The sequence below is a fragment of the Phascolarctos cinereus genome, unplaced genomic scaffold (assembly GCF_003287225.1).
Source record: "Phascolarctos cinereus isolate Bilbo 61053 unplaced genomic scaffold, phaCin_HiC Scaffold_9;HRSCAF=440, whole genome shotgun sequence".
NCBI classification, from domain to species: Eukaryota; Metazoa; Chordata; class Mammalia; order Diprotodontia; family Phascolarctidae; genus Phascolarctos; species Phascolarctos cinereus.
In genome coordinates this window covers 262,737,739-262,761,936 of record NW_027556402.1, presented here as the reverse complement: position 1 = coordinate 262,761,936, position 24,198 = coordinate 262,737,739, and the positions used below count along the sequence as shown (strand labels likewise).

The following is a 24,198-nucleotide window of genomic DNA, read 5'->3' as shown; positions in this document are numbered from 1 at the left end:
AGGAAGGAGGGAAGGGAGAGAGGGAGGAAGGAAGGAAGGAAGGGAAGGAGAGAGGGAAAGAGGAAGGAAGTGGTCTCAGCTTCAGAAGGGGCCTCTTTGGACCCCCAGCCCAGTCCATATCTGAGCAAGAATCCCCTCTCCAGCCTACCTAAGCAGTCGTTCAGCCTCTCTTTGGGTTCCTCTGTGGAAGGGGGTACACCATCCCCTGAGGCAGACCCCTTCTACTCTGAAACAGTTCAGGAAATATTTGCTGAATGAATAAAAAGATTTTGACATGTGCACAGAGAGCCCTTGTCTCCAGAAGCCCACCTGTTCCTTCACCAGATGGGGGCTGCTGCATGGAGTGAACAGCTGCCCACGCAAACCCAGGCTCTGTTATTCCGGCCTTGGCTTGATGTTTCTCCTTACTCCAGGCCCTTTCCTACACCTGGAAACCATGCTGTGTAGGGGGCACCTTCCTTTCTCCCCCTTCCAGGCAGCCAGTGGTCCTGGGAGCTGAGCCTCCTTTTCTTGGGGCCAGAACAGAAGAAGGTTTTCATTTATGAGCCTTCCCCAAGCCAAGGGTTCCATGGCCCAGGCCCAGCCAAGTTGGCCCAGCCAGGTTGGCCGAGCTAGGTTAGCCTGTGACTGGAAAGCCTCCTGGGGAGAAGCTCACCTCCCAGGCCCTGTTCTGTTTTGGACAGACAGGTTTCTAGGATCTGGTCTTTGGCCCAAGGTCACACAGGTAATCCACAGCAGAGGCAGTATCTGAAACTGAGTCCCAAGGCCTGCCCTTTTCTCATGAGGTGGAGAGCAGGGCCCACGAAGCCAAATGGGGTAGGTGTGATCCTGAGGTGCCTGCCACCATCTTTGGCAACAAGATGACCTGGAGAAGAGTGTGTGGGTACCCCAGTATAAACTCATCCCTACTGCCCTAGCACCCCCTGTACCTCAGGGAAGTAGGTAGGTGTTATTCACTTTGGAATTGAGGTGGGATGCCAAAACTCCACCTGATGCCTTTGCATTGGTCCCTGGTCTTCAGTGACCCTCCCAAGAAGCCACCTCCTTCCATCGCTTCAGTGGTGGTCCCCTGGGTGCCCCATCTTATCATAGGTGGTCTGGTTCCCAGCAAGCTAGGGGCACTTTCTTGGAGGAGACCCCAGAGTGCTTCCTGCTGGGCACCTCAGGCTGAGGGCCATAGGCCGTCTTCCTTTGCCCAGAGGTTCAGAAGCTTAGGCCCTCTCTCGTAAGCCAAATAAGGAAGCCAGGAAGGTTTGTCTGGCAAGTGTTGTCTCCCCAGCACCCCAGGCCCCACCAGCTCCTGCCCCTCTCTGCCTCATTCCCCAGCACAGTTTGGCCAAACACCCAGAGACTTTCTTCAGCCCTTACACAGCTCTGCACACATAGCAGGTACTTTATAAACCCTCGTTGATGGACTGATTCATTCCCTTCCACTGAATTCCTCTTCTTACATGATTAAATAGAGACCTTGATCTCAGTGGAGTGTGGCTACAGTCTGTTAACTTCAGAATGAAACTAAAGAGCCTTGGTTCTGGATAAATTCAAGTGGGCAAAGCCCCTGTAGTCCACTGGTGGGAACCATCAACAGGGGCTGACTGCTGAGGTTGGACATTATGGGGGGGGAGTCTCTGGGTCCTTCGTGCCCAGCACAGTGCCTGGCTTGGCTCACCATAGACCTGTGATGAAGTCTCATTCATTGACGGGTGGATTGGAATATTGTATAACTATGAGACCCGCAGAACCACAGAAGGTCAGAGCTCAGAGGATTGATTGCATAGGCCTCTTTCCTGGGATTAGAGAGAAAGTCAGGGGGATGTGAGTTTGACCCTCATCTCATTTCTCCTCTCTGGGCCTCAGTTTCCTCATCTGTAAAATGGCAGCATCAGCCTCGATGTCTTTTGTCATGATTCTGTGACCCCAGGGCCTTCATTTTCCAAAGGGGGAACCTGTGGCCTCCCAGTCCCAGCCAAGGTCCCAAAGGGGTAGATCCCAGGCTGCAGTTTGGCCCTTGTAGGGACCCCCACCCCAGTCTCTGAGGACAACCCCCAGAGGGGAGCAGGGGATCCTGAGCCCAAGCTTGCCAAGTCCTGGCTGGGCCTGGTTGAGGTTCTTGGGGTGTTTCCACATCCTGAGCTCACTTTCCCAGGATGTTGCCTAGCTGAGAAGTGTGCAGGCCTGGACAGAGGCAGCTCCACACTCCACCCCCCCCTCCACCCCAGGACAGCAGAATGGCCAGAGGCCACCTGTGGCCCAAATTCCACACCTGTGGCCAGCCTTTAGCCCCTTCTCCTTGGCCAGAGATGACCACTTTTTATTCCTGACCCTCGCCCTGCTTCTCAATGCTGCTCCCCACCCTCCCAAGCTCCCACCTTTCCTCAGGTCCCTCGAAATGGCAAGAGAAGCTTTGCTGCAGATGTCGAGCTGGCCTTTTATGGGACAAGGACCCAAGTGGCCTCCCCAGCCGCCTTCAGGGGCTGAGAGAATCTTTAAACTCAGGGGTTTTTCTTTCTCTTGTTTTCATCAGGAGTGAGTTCCCAAGGAGTCGCCGCAGGCCCTCCGCTGTGTGTAGTTAATCAGCTCCTTGTGTTGCCCGGCCTGAAACTGGATCTGCACCCCCCCCCCATTTTCCTTCGACACTGGGCTAGCCACAGGCCAATTTACCAGTTTCATTAACTTAACGAGCCCTGACAGGCCGCAGAAGCAACCTTTCTGGTCATCTCCCGGGATTTAAATGCGCTTCTCCCCCGTCTGAAAAGGTCGCAGAGCTTGGCCCCTCCACCTCGGAATGCTCAGAGCCCCGACACGGGGAAGCTGCAGACCAGCATAGGCCTAGCCCGTTCTGATTTTCTCAGGAGGACTTGAGTCAGGCAGGCTCCTGGGACCCTAGGCAGGAGGCGGGGAGCCGCCACCCCCAGAGTATTGTCCCCTGGCCCCTGAAATGGGAGGACCATGACGTCCTGGTGCCTTTCAGGGCCTCTAGTAAAACTTCAGAATAGATGAGCTGTGAGCTTATGATGGGAGTTTCCTTGTCTACAAATAACCGCTCTCCCGAGGTCGTATTGTTGCTAAAATGATAACTTAATCCTCGCCCTTAATTTGGGTCTTTTACTTGGGGCTCAGTGATTGCTGTCTGCCAGAGCACGGAATTTTCTAGTCTGCCATGGGGAGCGAGCAGAGTGTTAAAGGGGAGGGGACCTCTGCCTTCTCCCCAGTCCTCAGGCTGCGGGCAGAAAGGCGCTCTGACATTCAGGTTTGAGGGAGGGCTTAGAACAAGTAGCCCCCACACCGATTCCTCCAGTTCTGGGTCCCTCACGTCTCTGCCCACAAAGGGAAGAAAAGGAGAATAGATCCAGATCAGGGCCCTAGGGACCTCGTCTCCATGTACAAAGTGGTAAATTCAGCCTGACCAGAAGTCACATAAAGGGGGGACGTTTGGAATGCTCTGGGGGGATATGCAGAGCCTCCCTAGTCAGGAGATGGATGGGACCTTGAGTCTAAGCCCCCATTTTGGTGAAGAGAAAATAGAGCAAAAGAGGGAAACTGAGTCACCTAAGGTCAGTCTTCCTTCCACTGGGTCCCCTGACCGTCATCCTTCCTCATTTCCACCTCAACTCCCCCCTGAAGTAGGAAAATAGAGGTGAAGGCATGGCCTCTCTAGGGATTTGTCTCCTGCCTGGCCCCACCCCTGGACTCAGTAAAGGGACTCAGACTTTCCCCAGCCTTCCCTCGGCCCACCCTGCCCCACCCTTCCCCTCCCTCCTTGTGGTCTCAAGTAGGAGGTCACCTGGACAGAAGAGGAAGCAGGCCCAGGCTCCAGGACATTGTGGCCTTCAGCGCTAGATAGAGCCTTGACCCAGAAGAGACAGCTCTAGGCAGCCTCAGGAGGAAGCCAGGGAGGGGACAGACAGGCAACACAGCACAGCCTAAGAGGTGCTGGGAGGGCCTGGGTTCAAATCCTACCTTACCACTTGCTAGCTTGCTCTCTGTGTCTCCGTTTCATGGTCTGTGGCTAGACCTGTCGATCTTGAGCGCCTCAGTTTGAAATCTAAGATCCTATGACTTCCCCTGCTCTTTGCCTTCCTCCTGGAGACATCCTGGTGATGAGCTTTCAGTCAGCTGAGGGTGAACAGCATGTAGACTAAGGGGCAGAGCCACCATCCGTGCCAGGTCCTCCACTTCTCTGCCCCCCACCCCTGCCCTCGTGCCTGGTCTTCCTTGTCTTCTAGCCCAGCCCTTTGTCTGTGGCCAGGCTTGCTCCCCAGCTGGGCCGAGGGCTCCCGAGGAAGGGCCTCATCTCAGCCTCCTCTGGCCACCTCACTGTGTGTCCACCAGGAGCCCAGTTGTGGGAGCAGGTCAGCTATCCCTTAGTTGGGACATAGGTGACAGGGGCTTTTTTTGGCTACTATCAGTAGTTTTCCTAAGGCATCTTCTTCCCATGAGATAATCCCTGATTGGTGGACCACACCAAGTGTGGCAGAATGCCCCTTCCTCCGTCCATGAAAGGCACTCTGCCCACCCCACCCCAGCCTCTAGGGAGCGTGTTATTGGCCGTGACTGAACAAAAGTGGAGAAGGGGCCATTTGGGACAGCTGGTCTCATGAAGAACTAGGGGGATTGCCTTTCTTGTTGGGTGTGAGAGGGAGAGGGATCTGACTGTGATTTCACTGGCCTGGGGGACTCTGGGATGAGGGAGCTTCCTGTACCAATGTAGGCCAACAGCTTCTCTGAAACTCAGGGTCCAAAGAGAGGCCTGGGGCAGTGTGAGGTCAAGGGCTTCTGCCCGGGATCACGTAGTCAGTGTGTGTCAGGGGCACGACTCTAAGCCAGGATTGTTTCTGGGCACCCCCTCCTCCTTAGGAGGAATTGCCAGCATCCTCCCCTACGGCAAAAAGAAGATGAAGGTAGATGCAGGCATCATCCTGGTATCTGGCTCCTGGGGGTTTGCCAATGATGGGAGGAAGAATTCTTAACTGGGTCCAATTCGAATCGGGCCAGCTCTTCACTAAGGCTTCCAAGCATACACACGCTTGATTCCAGGCTGGCCCTCTCCAGTCACACCTGGCCCGAAGGCCCAAATGTGTCCCATCAGGCTGGGAAGGGGGCACAGCAGGGAGCTACACCCAAGAAGGCTGAGGGCTGGCAGCTGTGGGAGCCGTCTCCCCCAGAGTTGAATGATAAAAGGACAAACTTGGCTGGCCAGGGCCTGGATAATCTGAGCCAAACCCCCATGGGCCTAGCACAGTGGCGGGCAGCCCTCCAGCCTAATTCTGGCAGGGACCACCTCTGGCCCTCTGACCCAGGGACCCCACCCCCACCGCCATCCTTGCCTACCTTCCCAATGGGGGCCCAGCAGTCACTCGTTGTGTGGGTGGTGGGAGGGCTTCCTCTTCGAGGATAGGAGAGCAGAGAAAGTCGGAAAGGGCCCTCTAGCCTGAGGTCTGGGCTTCTGGGGCACCTGCACTGCCTGGGCTAGGGATACAGGAGGCACACTTGATGAGAAGGAGGGTAATGAGTCAAAGCCCCCCAAAATGAGGTTTGAGAATGAGCTAATTTATTCATGGTTCTCATTGATTCACCATTGATAAGCAAAATGGGAGAGGTAGATGGGCAGGGCAGACAGGTAGGGCAGATGTTGGGGTCAGGCAAGGATGTGGGAGGAAGTCAGGTGGCTAAAGGGTGCAGCAGAGGGGTAGGGCAGGTAGTGAGGGGCAGGCATGTGGGGAGCAGGCAGAGGCTGGGAAGGAGGAAGAGACAGGTTCTCTGCTTTGTAACATTTGCCTAGACCTTGGATAGAAGCATGTATTTGGAGTTGGGGTGACTGGCTCACCCCTTTGTCTCACAGCCTGTCTGACCTTGGCCAATACTAGTCTGACAGGATTGGCCTTGGTGAGCCCTCAGGCCTCTTCCTGCTCGCAACTGTCTGAGTTGGTGAATGCAATTGGATGTCATTCTGCTGCAGAAATGCCCCTAATTCAGCCTGCTCTCGCCTCCCCCCACACAACCGATGACTGCTTTGGCTAGGATTACTTTGGGAGTTTGGGGGAAATGCATTGATTCCACCCTGCCGCATCCTGAACCCCTGGGCTTTGCAGTCCCTCCCAGGATTTTTTGTCTAATTAAGCCTGGATGCCGAAGGGTCAGTCAGTGCAGCTGCCTGGCCCCAGGGAGAGTCTTGAAACCTTAGTCAAATGGCCCCTGCAGCCGTCTTCCTCCATCTCTGGCTTTTGCCTGTAGGGGCCTGGCTATACTCCTCCAGTGACCTTGGCTGTGGGCAGACCCTCTCCAGGTGCTGGGACTCAGCCCCAGGCTCAGAAGGAGGAAGCTTAGAAACCGATGGTCTGCAGGGTGTAAGGCAATAGGGTCCTGCTTTGTGTCAACAGGAAACATAGAATAAAATATTGTCTCCTGTCACTGAATGGGGCTTCCGCTCAGGTGGCAGCTTCTGCCCTATTGTTGGCAGGGTGGTGGGAGAATGGGGGATATGTACCAGCCTTGATCTGTCTCATGGCAGAGCCCTGTTCTCTAGAACCCCAGTTTACAGGATGCTGTTGGCTCTGAGCCAGGCACTGAAGCTTTGAGAGACAAGTCACTACCATGGTGTAGCCATGCCCCACACCATAACGTTCTGGTCACCTTAATGAACCCTTGGATTAGCCACAGCAAACTGTTCAGTTCCGTGGCAAGCTCTAGGTCAAAGCGACAGAGCTGCCCCTGAGAAAACTGGGAAGGAAGGGGATCTCTGCCCCAGCCCCATATGATGGGCCCCAGGAGGAGGCTCTCGAAAATGACCTGCCTCTTGGACTTGCTCAACGTGACTCACACAATGGGAGAAATGAGGAAAGGTGAAGCCGTCACTTAAGCCAGAGAAGATCCCTATTCCTCCTTCCCTCTCCCTGGGTAGGCCAGGAAGGGAAAGGCTCTGGGGCCATTGGAGTCTAAACAAAAAGCCTTTCATGAGCACACACATATATGACATCCACATGTGTGTGAAGAAAGGCCCCAGTGCTCCCCACTTCTGATCCTACCTAGGTCCTCAGAGCATAGGATTTGAAGCTAGTAGGTCCCTTCAAGGCCAAATGGTCCAGCCTCATCTTCTTATAGAGGAGGAAACTGAGACAGACAGGGGTAAAGTGACTTGCCCAGAATTACATTGTTAGTGTCTAAGGTTGGATTTGAACCCAGGCCTTCCTGACACCAAGCCTAGAGCTCTTCATTATGACATGACTAGAAGAGAACCTGATGGGATGTAAACAGTCAACGCCTAGTCAGCCTGCATGTTCTGTAACGCTCCCGAACAATGCAAGTTGACAAGGCCTGAACCCTAGCTGTCCCGGGTGCCCTGACTGCTGCCTGGCCCACATGCCACCTGGCCTCAGGCCTCAAGTATTCCTCTTAGGACATAGACCATGGAAGAAGTATTGAGAATCCCTATTCCCCTTCTAGCCACCTCCTCCCTCTCTTGGGTCCCTGCAGGGGCTTAAAGGGACTGAGGAGTGAGATGCCTCATTCAGCAACCCCCTAGGTGGAAAGAGAGGCCCAGCTGTGTGTCTGGAGCAGGGGGGTTCCTTTGGGGAATGACAAGGGAGGAAGCCTGGGCTTTAGCAGCAGGGTCAATGGCAGCTTTTTGTCATGAGAGATGGACACAATAAGACATGATCTAACCCTCAATGTATATACACACACACACACTACACACATGGTGAGGAATGCGCACACGTGAGCTTGCCTTGGATGGGGGCAAGCTGGTCTCCAACAGTTTCTGTGTGTCAGACTCAGGACATTTTGGCAATGCTTACAACGGACAAACCTTAGGGTGGTGTCTGCTTTTCCGTTTTATTTCGTCAAAACTGTTCATTTCATCATTTCTGAGCATCTCTGTCCTCTATTTAGGTAAAAAGGATTTCCCTCGGACACCCTTGGGAAAGCCATCTCCTTCCTTTGGTTTTGATATCTTGTATTCATTTGTGCTTGGCTGGTATGTGGTATAAGATGCTCATCTGCCCCTCATTTCTGCCAGCCTGCTGCCCAGTGTCCCCGGCAGTTAGTGTCCTCACACCCCACTGTGTTCTGTCACTACTGCTGGACGGCCAACACTCGCCACCGTCCTCCGAAGCAGGTACCTTGCCCCAAACACCGCTTTTCTCCTAAGAATTACTCAGTCTTTATAACACTTTTTCTCCTCTATTTTTTTTTAACTCAAATTAGTATGGGACTGAAAACAGATGAGTTCTAAAAGCATCTAAGTTGTAAATTGTTGATAGTAAAAAACCCAGGAGCAGAGAGCATTCTTGAGGGGATCTCAGGGTCCTCTGCCCCCTCCCCATTCCCATCCTCACCAATGCTCTTCTTCCCTCCCTTCGTGTGCCCTGAGGCACACACCCACCTTCCCTTCTGTGGCCTGGACTGCCCTTCCCAATAGCCTTGAATTTTCAGTGGTGCAGGCTTTCCAGGCCCCTTCTCCTGGGCTGTGTCTTGGGCCCAAAAGTTCACTTTTAAAAGGGGATAGAAATTATTCTTCTTTGCTTCTGAATGGCCATGTGCTGGAGAGTGACGTCAGGGAGAGATGACATGTTCATTTGGCCTCTGGGGGGGGCCAGAGCTGGGACAGGTGGGGAGAGCTGTCTTTGGGAAAGCTGAGCGAACACCTGGAGAAGGCCTGGCCAAGGGCTGAGTACATGGTCACTCCCTGCCACACCCACAAAGTCGCCTGCGGGTTTTGAAAGCATTTTATTTTTAATAAGATTTTATTTTTTCCCAGTTACATGTAAAACGAATTTGTAACTTTTGTTGTTTTTTCACCCTACACTCCTTTTGGAGCTGGGGTTTCCCTTCTACTCTTCCCTGACTTGGCGCTGGGTTCAGGTGTGGCCTAGCTACCCGCTCTGGCCTGGCTGGCCACCGTCCAGGCACCCCCTGCTGAATCTCTCCTCCCCTCCACCCCCCCAAACCTGCCCTCATGTCAGAGACAAACAGCCACCCGCATCTCCTGCAGGCGGTCACTCTGGGAACTCATTACTCGTATTAGCTCTGTCCACTCCCAGAAGCTGTCCGGCCCTCGTGTGAGCAGACGAGGGCCACCATGGGCTCAAGGCCCAGCTCCTCATCTGGGGCTTGTCCTTGCTCTACTGGATGAGCTGCAAACCTGCCTCTTGTCACCTTCCTCCCACTGCCCACCCCCCAGGGCCTGACCTCTGGAGGAACCACAGACCCCTAGCCCCCTCCTGCCCCTAAAAAGACACTCTGGCGAGAAGCAGGGCAGAAATGGGTCCTTGGCTGTCATGGCCATCAGCAACACTCGGAGGCCTGGGCTTAGGGGTGAGGCTGGGGCTCCCCTGGACGTGAGCATTAACTGCTAGTTAATGACTTCCGCTTCCCTTCAGGCACGGGCAGAGGGGCGTTTCCAGGAGATGAGAACATGTTAAGTAGAGATGCCCCAGAACTGGCCCAGTGTCCCCCTCTGGGGGCAGCCCCTCTGAAGGCCACTGGTTCCTAGGATGCGGTGACAGCAAGGGTAGGTCCAGGTTCAGGTTTGAGGAGTTTCTGGGGGATCCCTGCCAGATACCTGGACAGAGCAGGCCAGCCTGGGGGATCCCTTAGGGCTCTGCTAGCCCCACACCCTCCCCACTCGATCAGTCTCATTTCATTTGACCCCCCCACAGCAATCCTGTGAGGCAGATTTATAAGACTGATCTCTTTTACAGAGAGGGAAACTGAGCCTCAGAAAGATTAAGCAACTGCTCAAGGTCTTGCAGCCAGGGAGACATGAGACCAGGGTATGTATAACCCAGGTCCTCTGACTCGGGGGCCATGTTCTGTCTGCCCTCTCCCAGGCTGCCTGGAAGAAAATGGCCGTTGTCATTGGCCCCGAGTGGGAATCGTTTTCCTGAAAAGCCGGGAGGCCCCCTCCCTGTGGTGTCCAGCATAGAACTGGGACCACTACGAGAGAGAGAGAGAGAGAGAGAGAGAGAGAGAGAGAGAGAGAGAGAGACAGAGAGAGACAGAGAGAGAGAGAGAGACAGAGACAGAGACAGAGAGAGACAGAGACAGAGACAGAGAGAGACAGAAACAGGGAGAGAGACAAAGAGAGAGAAAGACAGAAAGAGAGACAGAGATGGGGAGGGGGAGAGAGACAGAGACAGAGACAGAGAGAGACAGAGAGAGAGAGAGACACAGACAGAGGGAGAGAGGCAGACAGACAGAGAGACAGAGATGGAGAGGGACAGAGAGAGAGAGAGGAAAGAGAGAGAGGGAGGAAGAGAGAGAGAGAGAGAGGAGGGGAGAGAGAGGGAGGGAGGGAGAGAGAGACGTCCTCCCCCATAAGAGATAAAGATTCCTCCAGGCATCCTCGGACCCAGTGGTCAGTCAGGTTTCTCCCAGCTCTCACACTGTGAGTCTGTGATGATTCCTAGAGGGCCGGCAGGAGCCAGCCTGCAGTCCTGTCCTGAAGATTTGAGCATCCTCAGTCTGGGGAGGGGGGATGGGCAGCAGGAGCCCTGAAGCTCCAGCGTAGGCATCTGCGCAGGCTGGGGCTGCCAGGGAGGACAACCCAGGGATCGTAGTCTGGGGGGAGCTAGGAGCCGAGGGATTTGGGTCCCAAGCTGAGCTGCACCTCTAACTGATGGGGGGAACCTTGGTCCTATTCTGTTCTTGAGGCCTCAGTTTCCCTATCTGTTTAGTGAGCAGGGATCACGTCAGCCTGGCCTTCCTCACACATCATGTAATTGTGAGAATCTGCTGAGATAATGCACGGGCTGAGGACATAGTATAGGAATGCAGGGGAGGAGGCCAGCCAGACGTGACTCAGGGCTCTGCCGCCTGCCTCCGGGGCTGACCTAAGTGTTTCTTGCCTCCCTGGTCACCTGCTTTCTCCCCTGCATCTGTGCAAGGGCCAGAACTCCGGCAGTGAGGTAATGTGGGCTGTGGCCCCTCACCCCGCCCCCAGCTCCTCTCCAGTCAGTGTGTGGAAGCTGGGGCAGGAAGCTCTACAGGACTCGTGCAAACCCAGCTGCCCAGAGCCCAGCCCATCCTCACCTACAGATGCCCCCGGAGCACCTTCTGTCCCCTCTGGCACCCTGGGTCCTTCTCTAGGCTTCCTCCTCCTCCTCCTCCTCTCCCCAGTACTTAACCCTTTGTGACCTGGCTTCGGCAAAAGGGGCTCTCTCCAGATTGCCCATGACCTCTGAATGGCTGTCCAGAAGAGCCGCGCTTCTTGCCCTCCACAGCCCTGGACGCTGTCTATCACCTTCTCCTGAGTTCTCTCTCCTTGGGGGCTTTTCTGGGAACTGCTCCCTCCTGGTCCTCCTGCGCATCCGAGGGATCCTCCTCAGCCTCCCTCTCAGGACCTTCAGCTGCATCCAGCCCACTCACTGGGGTGTCTCCCAGGCCTCTGCTTGGGCTGCCTTTGGGTCCAGTGAGCCTCTGTGCAGCCCTGACCTCCCTCCTGAGCTAGCAGGCATCCCTAGACATGTGGACATCCCGGAGGCACCTGGGCGTCTTCTTCCATTCCCTCCTCCCCCGAAGCCCATCAGGCGCCACCTCTTCTTTCTGTCGACTCTTCACCCTCTGAGAGGCAGAGCAGTAGGGGAGAGCTTCCTCACCTGGGTCTCCTCTCTTCATGGAGTCCAGCCTCCATCCTTCTCTCTCCACTGATGCAGCCGCCACCCCGGCCAGGCAATCCTCCCCCTCCCTTGGATTGTCATAATGACCCCCTCCCTCATTGCCCCCCAAAGTCTCTCTTTTGTCCAATCCCAACTATGCTGGCTCCCTCCCCTTGCCATGCCTTTGCACTGGCTGTACCCCATGCCTGGCTGTCCCTCTCCTTCCCTCTGCCTCTGGGAATCCCTGAACCCTTTCAAGTCTCAGCATAAGCACCACCTGCCACATAGACCCTCAACATGAGCTTGCTCGTACCCATTTGGTATTGGTGCAGTGTTGCTTCATGTAAGAGAAAGGACAAAGGCCCAGAGAGCCCCTGCAAGACCTGTCCTCAGAGAGCAGTGGGCCATCTACTCTGGCTGGAGTGGAGAAAAGCCCCTGGGACCCACACCGCAGTGGGCTTTGTCATCCTGGGAGTAATAGGGAACCACTGAGCCTTGCTTAGGAGGGAAGGGACAGGCTTAGAGCTGCATTTCAGGAAGGTCATCTGGCAGCTTGTACAAGGGGACAGAACAGTGCCAGCATTTCTGGGCAGCCCTGGCTGAGTCACTTCTGCTCTCCCTCTGGCCTCAGTTTCCTCACCTGAGTCCCTGGTCCTATGGGCTCCAGCTAAGAGGGAGGGGCCCAGGCTGTTGTCTGCAGCCCCCTGTCAGTCTTCTTCTGGGTCAGCCTCACCACTCTTGGCTCTGGGCCTTCTGCCCATCCCCCTCCACTGGCCCCTCTGCCTGCCTTGGCTTTGCCCAGCCCCGGCCAGGGGCTTTCTCGGTCTTTGTTCTGAACCACAAGGGGGACAATCCTGTACCATGGCTCCTGGGTCCAGTGCAGGGAGGCCTCTGGGACAGGGCCAGATCTCCCACCAGCCTTTAATCTGAGGGTCTAGGCCTGAAGTCTCTGATGAGATGCAAGTCATTTGAGAGGCTTAGATTCCAGCACATTGGCAGAGTCATGAGGGTCTGGGTTCAAATTCTTCCTCAGACACATCCTAGCGGTGTGATCCCAGATGAGTCAAGGCTCAGTGACCTCGTCTACAAAATGGATCTTTCCCTGCTCTGATCCTCTGAATCCCACCCACCCTCAGTCTTAGGTGGTGGGGGGCCATCAGAAAGGCACAGTCGAGCTCTGTGGGCCTGGGTGGCTTGGGTCTTTCCTAGGAGTAAAGAGATCTTTGCAGAGGCTGGGGTGGGGTGGGGCCCTCTGGGGGCAGACAAATAGCACACAGGCACATCGAGTTGACGGGTCTATGAGTCTTGCTCAACTTTCCTCTTTGCGACAAGAGATGGCTCGCTGGCTAGGGGAGGGCAAATACCTCTGGAACAACAAAAGACAGCAACAAATACAGCTGTAAGTGACGGGGCAGAGCTGCAGGTCCCTGCAGCATCGTCCCCAGGATGATGACCCCGGCCTTCCCCCTCATGTGGCCCAAGGCTTGGGGTCGGCAGCCTAGGCACTGTGACAGCCGGGCCAGCTTTCCTTCCGGGATGGAAGGATTGTGGGTTCAGAGGCCACGAGGAAGTGTTCCTTCCCTCCAGATCCCCACCCAAGCCCCCTTGAGAGGGACAGTCTGCTTCTCTGCCAAAGGAGGTTTCCAGAGACATGCCATGTGGCCCCGGCCCTGGCACAGAATAGAGACCTACTATGGCTCAAAGAGGAAGACCCTGGGAATGGTCAGGAGCCGTGATCTGGGGTCGGGCTGAACCCCCCCCCCCCGGAGCACTGGGCAGACAGCTGCAGTTGGGCCATGGGGCAGGAGGGGGACAGGGGCAAGGATGTTACACCTGTCCTTAGTCTCCCACTGAGCTTGGGCCTTGGGCCTCCATCCTGGAGCTGAACCACAGCCTGGCCTTTGGGCATTGCCCAAAAGATTAGGATAGCCGGGGAGATTCACATGATTTAAATCCATAGCCACAAGCCCCTAAGCTGGCTCAGGGCAGCTGATTACTGCTGGTGATTTATGGAGAAGGCTGAGGTGCTGAGTTCTAGCCCATGTGTTCTTCAGTCAGTCCATCCTGGGGACGAGGCCAGGGGAGCCAGGGCAGGTGTTCTAAGGCAGGGCCCTGGCTCCTCTGCCTGGTCCCCAAATCCCCTGGTAGGGGCCGGGGCCACAGGGGGCAGGTCCCTCACAGGTGTGTGCCCCAGGTGGGCCTGCCCTCCCCCTCCCTCTCTGCCCTCCTCCCAGCTGCCCTCCCCCTCCCTCTCTGCCCCTCAGCTGCCCTCTCCCTCCCCCTCTGCCCCCCAGCTGCCCTCCCCTCCCTCTCTGCCCTCCTCCTCCCCTTCCCCAAAGATCCCTGCCCAGAAAACTGAGCTGCCCAGCCCTATGTCCACTGCTCGTCACTGGTGACTGGTCTTTGGGCAGTGGGGGGAGAAATCCCTGTGGAAGGGGCAGGGGCACTCATGGCGCAAGGCTGGGCACTCTTCTCAGTGGCTATCACTAGTTTGTTCCACCCTAGGGCAGCCCTAGGAGGCTGGCAGGGCCAGGGCTGGCACTCAGAGGCAGGATGGGGGTTGAGAGCCAGGGCTCCCCCCATCCCCAGACGAGTGTGTCCTTGCAAGTGAAGTAAACAGTGCAGGTAAACTGGGTAGCTGTGTGAATACTCAGCTTCCTGAGTTCAAATTCAGCTTCAGATACTTCCTAGCTGTGTGACCCTGGGCAAGTCACTTCACCCTGTTAGCCTCAGTTTCCTCATGTGTAAAATGAGCTGGAGAAGGAAATGGCAAACTCCTCTAGTATCTGTGCCAAGAAACCCCCCTCCCCACAACTGCACAATGACCAGAGTGCAAAGCAGAATTTTCTTGGAAAGGGTCAGTTCCAGCAGACTCAAATGCCCCTTCAACAACCAGCAGTGCAGAGACACAGATCCTGGGTTCTCAGGTTCTCCGGGACCCAGGGCCTGGCTTTGCCCCTGCCACGGTAGCTGGCCTTGGCCACATCCCCTCTCCCTGCCCAGGATCGGTCCTTCCCACGGCGGGAGAAAGGGCCCTGAATTTGAAGTCAGGTCTTGTGTATTAACTGTGGCTTTGGCAAGGCCCTTCCTCTCTTGGAGCTTCCTCAGTTTCCTCGAGTAAAATGAGGGGATTGGAGCAGAGGGTATCCACGGTGCCTCTGGAGCTTAACTCCTGATGGTTCTCTGGCCTTTGAGGCCCCAGATAAGGGAAGTCTGCCTGCCCTGTCCCCTCCTCAGCCAGGGGACTCTCGGTGCAAAGCTGACCTGCAGTGCTGGCAGCCATCTCACTGTCTGGCTTTGCCCTCCTTGTCCCCTGACACTTTCCAAAGCCCCAAGCAGACTTCTCTCTGTCCATTGTCTTAGTGACCCAGGAGGTAGGCCCAAAGGGCATGGCTTCGGGTCTCTACTTTATATATGAGGATGGTAAGGCCCAGAGTCCAGGGCCCAGCCCAGGGCGACCCGGGCAGTCTTGGGGCAGGAGGCACAGGTTTTGCCCTCACTGAGGGACCCCGCTCCCTGCCCTTGGACTCTCTCCTTTGCTCTGGATTGGTAAAACCTCCTCCCGCTTTGGGGACCATGTTGTCTCTTTCTGAGGCATTGGCTTCCTGATGTCTCCCATTGCCAGCCCAGCAGCTCATTTCTAACTTATGGCACTAGAAAATGTTCTCATCTTTAAAATGGGCACACACAGAGCCAGGCAGAAAAAGCTACCTGGTAAGCAAGAGGGAACGGGTAGCTCAGCTCAGGGGACGCTACCCTTTCTCATCAGAAATGAAGGCCAGTCTATAGAGTGGGGAAGTGGAATAAGTTCTGGGCTTGGAGTCAGGAAAACTTGGGTTCAAATCCTGCCTCTAAGTGTGACCAGAGATAAATTACTTCACCTCCAAGGATCAGTTTTCTTATCTGTAAAATGGGGACGAGAATGCCCACGGGGCTAGGGGATCACGTGGCATCAGGTGATCTTTGCATTTCCCATAGGAAGTCGGTTAGGTTCAGTTCCCTTTTGTCCACAGAAGGCCTGCTGACCCAAGCTCCCTTTCCAGAGGAGACACCCTCCCCTCTGACTCCCTGAGGAAGGTGAGGCCAGTGCAGATGACCTAACCCGGTGGGACTCAGCGTTAGGGGCTTAGGGCCCAGTGTACACGGCCCCTTTCTCGAATGGCCACCAGCCTCTTCTGGCATGGCTCTGACCCCAGGTGGCTCTCGGTCACGGGGGCAGCACCTGGATCTGCCCCGGGCGAGGGGCCGCTTTTTGTTGGGGCAGGTGGGGAGGCGACGCCGGGTGAGCTGAGGAAGGCGGGAGCCGGCCCGGCCAGGGAGGGGAAGGACCCGGCACAGCCAGAGGTCTCTGTGAGCCCCCAGCCCTGTGGAGTTAGCACGCCTATAAACAAGGAGAGGCAGACGGCCTGTCAGGGGATGGGGAACATCTGTTCTATACCAGGCTAACACATACTTCAGCTTCGGGGTGTTTCTTGAAAAGATCTAATGGATTTGGGGCTCACTTACCCAGCCGTTGTATAAATAACGGAGCCCGGCACGGAATCTCAGCTGCGTGCGCTGCGTGCGGGTGTTTATCAGAGTGGCTAAGTTCCTATATCCGGACTCCCTGGTGGGACGGCTGCTCAGGAGCCTGGGGGCTCTGGAGGGAGGGGGGTTGAGGACTCTGGAGGGTGAGGGGGCTCTGGAAGGTGGCTCTCAGGGGTCTGGAGGCTCTACAGGGTGAGGGGACTCTCAGGAGCCTGGGGGCTTTGGAGGGCAGGGAAGGAACTCTCAGGGGCCCGGGGCTCTGGAGGGCGTGGGGTTCTCAGGGGCTTGGGGGCTCTGGGGGGGCCGGGGGCTCTGGAGGGATTGGAGGGTGGGTGGGGACTCTCGGGGGTCTGGGGGCTTTGGAGGGCAGAGGAGGGACTCTCAGAAGCCAGGGGCTCTGGAGGGAGGGAGCCTTTCAGGGGTCTGGGGATCTGGAGGGGGGGGTGCTCTGGAGGCCTGCGGCTCTGCTCTGCTCGGTGCTCTTCCAACAGAGGAAGGAAGGAGTAGCCCCGGCTTGCCCCTTAGCAATGGGGTTCTGTGTCCTGGTTTCCCAGGTATGGGCCTGCCTGGCTCAGGGACTGGGGGCTCAGCCTGGGCTAGGAGCTGGCTGACTGGGGGAATTCATGTACAGCTGACCCCTCCCCCTCGCTCAGGGATCTCTCTTGGCTCCCTATCACGTCCAGGATCAAATATCAAGTTCTTTATTCACAGCTTGGTCCCCTTTCACCTCACCGATCTTCCTCCAGCCTATTCCCCTCCACACGCTCTGTGGTCCAGCCCCACTCATCTAAGCTCCAGCCTCCGTGCCTTTGCCCTGACTGTCCCCCATGTCTGGAATGCCCTCCCTCCTCACCTACTTCTAGAGTCCCAGGATTCCTCCTTTCCTGCCCGGCTCCCCAGCTGCTTGGGCCAACGCCTCTGCTGAGCCTCCACCTCCTCCGCATCCGTCTTGCGTGCTCTGATGTCCACGTCCTGTCTCCTCCATCCTCCTGGAGAGTAAGCTCCTTGAAGGCAGGGCTCAGGCTTGGCTCTTCACAAGTGCTTGTTGGTTGGGACTTTTTGAGGGCGACCGAGGGGAGGAGGGCAATGAGCTGGCCGAAGAACAGGCGTTCTCACTGGGGCAACATCAGAGGGCCGCCTTTTGGGAAGAATGCCTTCCTTGGCGGTAGAAGCCGGTGGGTTCTGACGTCGCCCCCTCCACGGGCGCCCTTCCGGGCTTCAAAAGCTGAGAAACGGGAACGCTACTGTGCTCCTCCCCCCAGACCCTGCACTGCGGCTCTCCCTCTGTGACAGCCACTAGGCCCATCTCAGCTGGGGACGCGTGTGGGCCAAGGACAGGGGCCCGAGCTCAGATCCTGGAGCTGTCACTCACAGCTGTGACTAAATCATCTGCCAATGGATAGGCACTTACTGAACCCCGGCTGTGTTCCAGGTCCTATGCCAGGCGTTGCAGATGCAAAGACAAGAAACGTCCTGCCCTCAGGGAGCTTACACTCTATTGAGGGAGATGTAACATGAATATGTATGTGTAGAGAGAGGGAGGGTGGGAGAAACAGGGAGAAAGAGAAAGAGAAAACACAGAGGGAGAAAGAGAGAGATAAAAAAGAGGAAGAGAGAGAGGAAGAGGGGGAGAGAGGAGACAGAAACAGAAACCAGAGAGGGAGAAAGAGAGAGAGAAAAAAGAGAGGAAGAGAGAAAGAAAGGGAGAGAGGAAGAGAGGAGACAGAAACAGAAAGAGAGAGGAAAAAACAGAGGGAGAAAGATAAAAAAGAGAGAGAGGAAGAAGGGGAGAGAGGAGACAGAAACAGAGAGGGAGAAAGAGAGAAATAAAAAGAGGAAGTGAGAAAGAGAGTGAGACAGAGGAAGAGGAGGAGAAAAGAGACAGAAACAGAGAGAAAAAACAGGGAGAGAGAGGAAGAGGAGGAGAGAGGAGACAGAAAGAGAGAAAACAGGGAGAAATAAAAAAGAGAGGAAGAGAGAAAGAGAGGGAAAGAGGAAGAGAAGAGAGGAGACAGAGAAAGAAAGAAAAAACAGAGAGAGAGAGAGAGAGAGAGAGAGAGAGAGAGAGAGAGAGAGAGAGAAAGGAAGAGAGAGAGGAAGGGAGAGAGAAACAGAGAGGGAGAAAGAGAGAGAGGAAGAGAGAGAAGAGAGAGAAGGAGAAAGAGAGAAGAAAGAGGAAGAGAAAGAGAGGGAGGAAGAGCGAGAGGAAGAGGGGAGAAAGGAGACAGAAAGAGAAGGAGAAAAAACAGAGTGAGAAAGATAAAAAGAGAGAAAAAGAGAAGGAAGAGAAAGAGACAGAGGAAGAGAGGAGAGAGAAGACAGAGAGAAACAGAGAGGGGGGAGAAGTGGGGGAGAGCAGCTAGGTGGGCCAACAGAGAGCTGGACCTGGAGTCAGGAAGACCTGAGTTCAAATGTGGCCTCAGACGCTTACTAGCTGTGTGGCCCTGGCCAAGTCACTTCGTCCTGTTTGCCTCAGTTTCCTCATCTGTAAAATGGGGGCTTGAACTAGAGGACCTTGAAGGTTGCTTCCAGCTAGGGAATTCAATCAGCAGTAAGCATTTATTGAGCCCACTGTGTAGCAGATACAGTGCTATCCAAGCACTGGGGATCCAAGAAAGGTGAGAATTTGGGTCCTTGCCTTTAAAAATCTCCCAGTCTTTTGGGGGAGATGTGTGTACATACGTACCAGCGGGAGAGGGAAGTTCTAGCACCTGCGGTGGGAGGCGAACTGGAGAGAGAGGACTAGGTGAGGTCACCTACAGGAGACTTGCTAAGAAACACAGATGAAGAAGCAAGGTTCCAGGAAGGGGAGAAACAGGCAGCACAAAGGCATGGAGGTGGGAGATGGGGGTTTGAATCCCAACTCTGTCTCTTACTTCCTCTGAAGGGGAGCTCTCTCTGCCTCAGTTTCCTCATCTGCTGAGAGGGGTCAGACTAGATGACTGGTGAAGCTGCTTCTAGGGCTAAATCGATGGGTGGAAATCATCTTTTCTAGGCTTCCTGTCTCCCTCTAGACCAGACCAGGTTTTACTCCTGCTTTGCTTACTCCTGGTTGTGGTTTCACCCACTCTTCCTTCCCAATGCCTCAGTTTTCCAGTCTGTAGCATGGGTCAGTAATCAATACCTTTGCTCTCATTTCCTACCTGAGTCTCATGCTGAAGGATACAAGTGGGGGCCAGTGGTTTGGCACGGAGCTGTTTTGGGAACTGGACAGGAAAGGTCAGGTGCTGAGGGGCTTACACCCAGGAGCTGGGATCCTCCCCCTCCCTCACATTACTGGCTCTGCCTTACTTTTCCCTTCACCAGGCTCCAGGGAATGGCTCTTGTTGTCTGGGCCAGGGTTCCTCCATGGAAGGGGAGGAATCTGGGGCTTTGGGGCGGGGGGAGGTTAGTGGAGCCAGCCGGGTGTGCCCCTAGGATTATAGGCACTCAGCCTGGGCCAGCAGTGTACGTGACAGCCTCGGGGGCAGAGGTCTCATGCACCTTACCCAAAGTAACACACAGGTACGCAACGTGAGACCTCCTCCTTCCTGGCAGGACCCTGCCCTTGACCTTTGGGAAATGCCGCGGCAGACCCCTCAGCCACCTCCCACCTAGCTTGTCCGCTGCCCCCCCTTATGGAAGGAGGGGGACGCCTCCTTCACCAGCCTCACGGGGCTCTCCTTTCCCTCTTTCCCAGGCTGCGAGAACATCACCGGGCCACCATTAAGGTTCTCCGGCGCATGCAGTATTTCGTGGCCAAGAAGAAATTCCAGGTGAGTGGGACCTGCGAGGATGGGATGGGTGGGGCCCCTTTCCTTGCTCCTCCCCGCCCCTCCCCTCCCCTCCCCCTCCTCTGCCCCTCCCCTGCTCCTCCTCTGCCCCTCCTCTGCCCCTCCCCTGCAGCTTGATTTGGACACCCGAGGATTCACTCCGCCTCTGCAAAGGGAGTCCCTGGGTTCATCCCTTGGGCCACTAGGGACTCCCCTTCTGTGGTGGGGGAGAGGAGCGCTACCGGCCGAATGAGCGCGGCTCCCCCCACCCCCAATCCCGGCGGCCCGCTCAGTTACAATGTTATTTTCTGCTAATGGACTGGACCCTTGGCCCCTGCTATCTTCGCCTGCTCCCCGCGAGGCCGGCCTTCCCATATGTCTTCATTAATTCCGGGCTGTGGGGCTCTGCTTGTCTGCCGGAGGGTGGGTTGCAGCAAGCCGAAATCCCTCCGCCAGAGCGTGGACTGCCCCCTCGGGCTTTCTGTATGTATATCAGGGAGGAAGCAAGGACTTTCCCCACCAGGACCTGGCCGGGACAAGGCTTGGCATCCCCATTTTACAGATGAGGAAACTGAGACTCCAAAGGGTAGGCGGTGTGTCTTTGCCTAAGGATCCAGGGATAGGAAGTCAAGACTCCGCCCTGGGCCTTCTGTTCCTAGGGCACCCGTGATTTTAAGCAAGCCTTATCCCTTTTCTGAGACTGTTTCTCCTGGGAAGAAGGAGGGAGGATCTGATTACTTCTAAGGTCTCTTCCCAGGCCTCTGACAAAGGAATCAGAACAAGGTCCTCATCTGCCCTGCACAGACTTACTTAAAGACAACCTTGGATCAGTCCCTTCCTTTCTCTTGACTCAGTTTCCCTCTCTGTCCAATGAAGAAAGCCACCCAACTGACCCTAAGGCCTTTTCTGCCACCTCCTTCCTTTATGGATGGTGCCCATCCTGGAAGACCAGAGAAACTCTGACTGGGGGGTGGGGGGTGGAGTCGAGGCCTTGAATTTGGCTTGTGCCTTGGTGTCTGCTGGAGGGGATGTCATTATCTCAGGAAGCATCTGAGAAGGCCTGGGAGGAAACAGAGACACCCCCCCCATGCCGTGGGGCCTCTGCAGCAAAAGCACCCCCCTCCCAGACCTGGGGGAGGCTGAGCAAGTTGGCAGGGCCTCCAGGGGGCAGCTGCCAGGCTGCCTGGGGCTGTCTGCAGGGGCCTGTGCTCCTCTGCCTTCTTTGACCAGCATCAACCTCCCCCCCAAACTTCCTGGGGTGCCCTGTGGACACTCCATTCTCATCTCTCTGTCTGTCTCTCTGTCTCTTTCTGTCTGTCTGTCTGTCTGTCTGTCTCTCTCTCTCTCTCTCTCTCTCTCTCTCTCTCTCTCTCTCTCTCTCGCTCTGTGTCCCTTGGCTAGACACCTGCCATCTTTATCTCCCACCTCATAGTGGTCATCAGGCAGAAACCCAAGGCTGCTCTGGGCTCTTCAGCTTGGCATCCTAGCTGTGGGAACCTCAGGGAGTCGCTTCCTGCTGGGTGCCTCAGTTTTCCCATCTATAAAAGGGGGATGACAGCCCTTGCCTTGCACTGCCTGCCCCAGAGGCTGCCAAGCCTCTGACACTTTTCCCATGGGCGAGGGGGATTTAACGGCGCCAGGCCAAGGCCAGGTGTAATGCTTCTGAAAAGGTCTCAGGGCTTTCATGGCTGTGGCCTAGGGCGGCTCCCTCCTGCCTCAGGATGTGGCCAGCCTGAGTCCCTCCCAGCCCCAGTCCAGGCCCTGTGCTGGGCACTTTGGCCATTCAGACAGGAGCGAGGTGAGGCTCCAGCCTGCACAGAGCCCACTGGGAGGGAGGAAGAGACACTGGACATAAAAAACAGAGGGAGGTTTGGGCCCAGCCGGTGACAGCCTGAGCCCATCTGTGTCTGGGACATTCTGCACATCTCACTGGAGTCCCAGGGCATCCCTGGAGCAATTCTGAGGCGAGGGAAGGGAAGTGACTAGGCCAAGGTCACTCGGTTAGAAGGGGCTGAGGTGGGATCTGAACTCAGGATCTCCTGGCTGCTCATGCAGAACCCTAGCCTCTGGAGCTGCTCTGGTCAGGGGCGCAGGAAGGGAAGGCTTCCCAGTAAAGGAGGGGCTCTGCCCAAGTCTGGCCTTAGCAAGGTCAGCAAACATGTGGCTTCTGTCCCTGGGGAGGAGCCCTCAGCCGAGCAGAGTTCCATGGGCTCCAATGATGGTCTAGGGAGGTCAGATGGGCCAATGACCGAAGGTCTCTGAAGACCTTTGAAATTCCCAGGGAGAGGAGGCTGTGAAAACCAGGCACAGTAATAGGACCCACTGGGTGCCCTCCTGGGCCCTCCTGACTCTAAGGCCAGGACAGCTTTTGGGGGGAGAGCTGAGGACTGGGGCAATGGAATGTCGTGGAGGTCTGTGACTCCCAGCCTGGCTCCCCTCAGTGATGGGCCCCTTGAGGGCATGAGCTTCCCCCTACCCCAGCCTCAGGGCAGCCTCTCAGAGAAGTCTCAACCCTGAGAGCAAGCTGAGAAGGGCATCAGGGACTGGGGAGGGAGGAAGGGGGAGTGGGGGGTGGCTGCAGGGACAGGGCTGTGTGGCCCCCCTCCCTCATCACACAGACCTTCGCCATGTGGACTCCAAGCAAGGCCCTCCCTTTCCTGGCCCTCCTATCTGAGCCCAGACCATACCAAGTGGCTTCCGACTTGGGTGGAATCCTCTAGAACAGGAATAGAACCAAGAGAAGGGAAGCTCCACACATAGAACCCCAGGGTCCCCAGGATGGAAGAGCCCTCAAAGACATCCCAGCCAAGCCCTCCTGGCATCCCCAGCCCCCTCCCTTTGAATCTCCAGGGAGGGACACAGGGTCCCAGGTGAGAGCTCCAGGGACCAGCTCCCTCAGTTTGCAGAGGGGCCCAGAGAAGCTCTGACTCACCCAGTCACTTAGGCAGGATTTGAATTCAGGTCTTCCTGGCTCCAAGTCAGTCTCCCCATTCCCCTCCAACCAAGGCTCCCTCTTGGTTATAACTCAAACTGAATCCTGCCATGAAGTAGGTAAGTGTAAGGGTCCCTCCCAGCTCTAAAGCCTGGGTCCCTGGCCCACCCAAGTGGCCCTTGCAGGCAAGGGACCTTGTAGAGACAGAAAGCTTTGGCCTAACTGGGCCCATGGGGACAGCCTTGAGGTGTGGAATGACAGGAAGAGGAGTTGGAAGATCCAGATCCTAGCCACGCAGCCCTCTCGGGACCTCAGTTTCCCTAGCTCTCAAATGGGGTGGTATCTGGCCTGCCTACCTCCCTGTGAGTTTATTGGCCCCTCACGATGATCCTCCGAATCAGGAACACAGAGATTATACCCATTCTACCGATGAGAAAGAGGAGACCCTTACAAGGCTTAGAAGTGGAGGCCTTTTCTCACCTCGCCTTGTATCTGCTCCTCATGTGACCTTGAACAAGTCCCTGCCCCTCTGGGCTACTCCCTTGTGCCAGGAGGGGCGCTGGGCACAATGGGGCCGAAGGTCCCCCCAACAAGAAAGTGAGCAGCCTGTGAATCCAGTGGGTAAAAGACAGAATCTCTGGATAGGATGACGCTGGTGACTTGGGACCAGGGCTAGAGGAAATGCACTGGTCAGGAGCCCTGGGCTCCAGGCCCACCCATCACTCACAAGCTGTGTGACCTTAGGCAGGTTCCTTCCCTTCTCTGGGGCTCTGTTCCCTCCCCCATAAAAGGAGAGGGTGGGATGCACTGGAGCCCAAAGTCCCTTACAGGGCTGAGATTCCATAGGCTATGCCCTGTGTGATCAGCTACACACCAGCCGTGCACACACACCTAGCCACACACCCGCACGGGTCCATGCACACAGACACAGACAGACATATACACACAGCTTCCCTATGCATGCACACCTGATGGGCTGACTTGTCACAAAGATAATAGAGGCGAGGCAGCTAGGTGGCACAGTGGATAGGGCTCCAGCCTTGGAGTCAGGAAGAGCTGAGTTCAAATCCAGCCTCAGATACTTGACACTTACTAGCTGTGTGACCCTGGGCAAATCACTTAACCCTGATTGCCTTACCAGAAAGCAAAAAAAAAAAAAGATAATGGGGGACCTGGCTCAATGATCTCCTGTTTTCCCTTCCTGTTGTCCTACAGCAAGCCAGGAAGCCTTATGATGTCCGCGATGTCATTGAGCAATACTCTCAAGGTCATCTCAACCTGATGGTGCGCATCAAGGAGCTCCAGAGAAGGTACCCAGCCGAGTGGAGACCTTGGGCTGGGCCTGGTTGCTCCGGGGGCAGCAGGAGCCTGGGAAGACTGCCCCTTGCCC

At 55.9% G+C, this 24,198-nt stretch overlaps 1 protein-coding gene across 3 annotated transcripts in view; it reads left to right on the top strand.

Annotated features, from left to right (window-relative positions):
* The window catches only part of KCNQ1 (potassium voltage-gated channel subfamily Q member 1), a 352,441-nt gene that overhangs the window by 218,678 nt on the left and 109,565 nt on the right, over positions 1 to 24,198 (top strand). For all 3 annotated transcript variants that reach the window (XM_078148943.1, XM_020970730.2, XM_020970731.2), the window contains exons 12-13: positions 19,804 to 19,879; positions 24,024 to 24,118. In XM_078148943.1, coding sequence (XP_078005069.1) covers positions 19,804 to 19,879; positions 24,024 to 24,118 — 171 coding nt within the window. The remainder of the gene's footprint in view (positions 1 to 19,803; positions 19,880 to 24,023; positions 24,119 to 24,198) is intronic.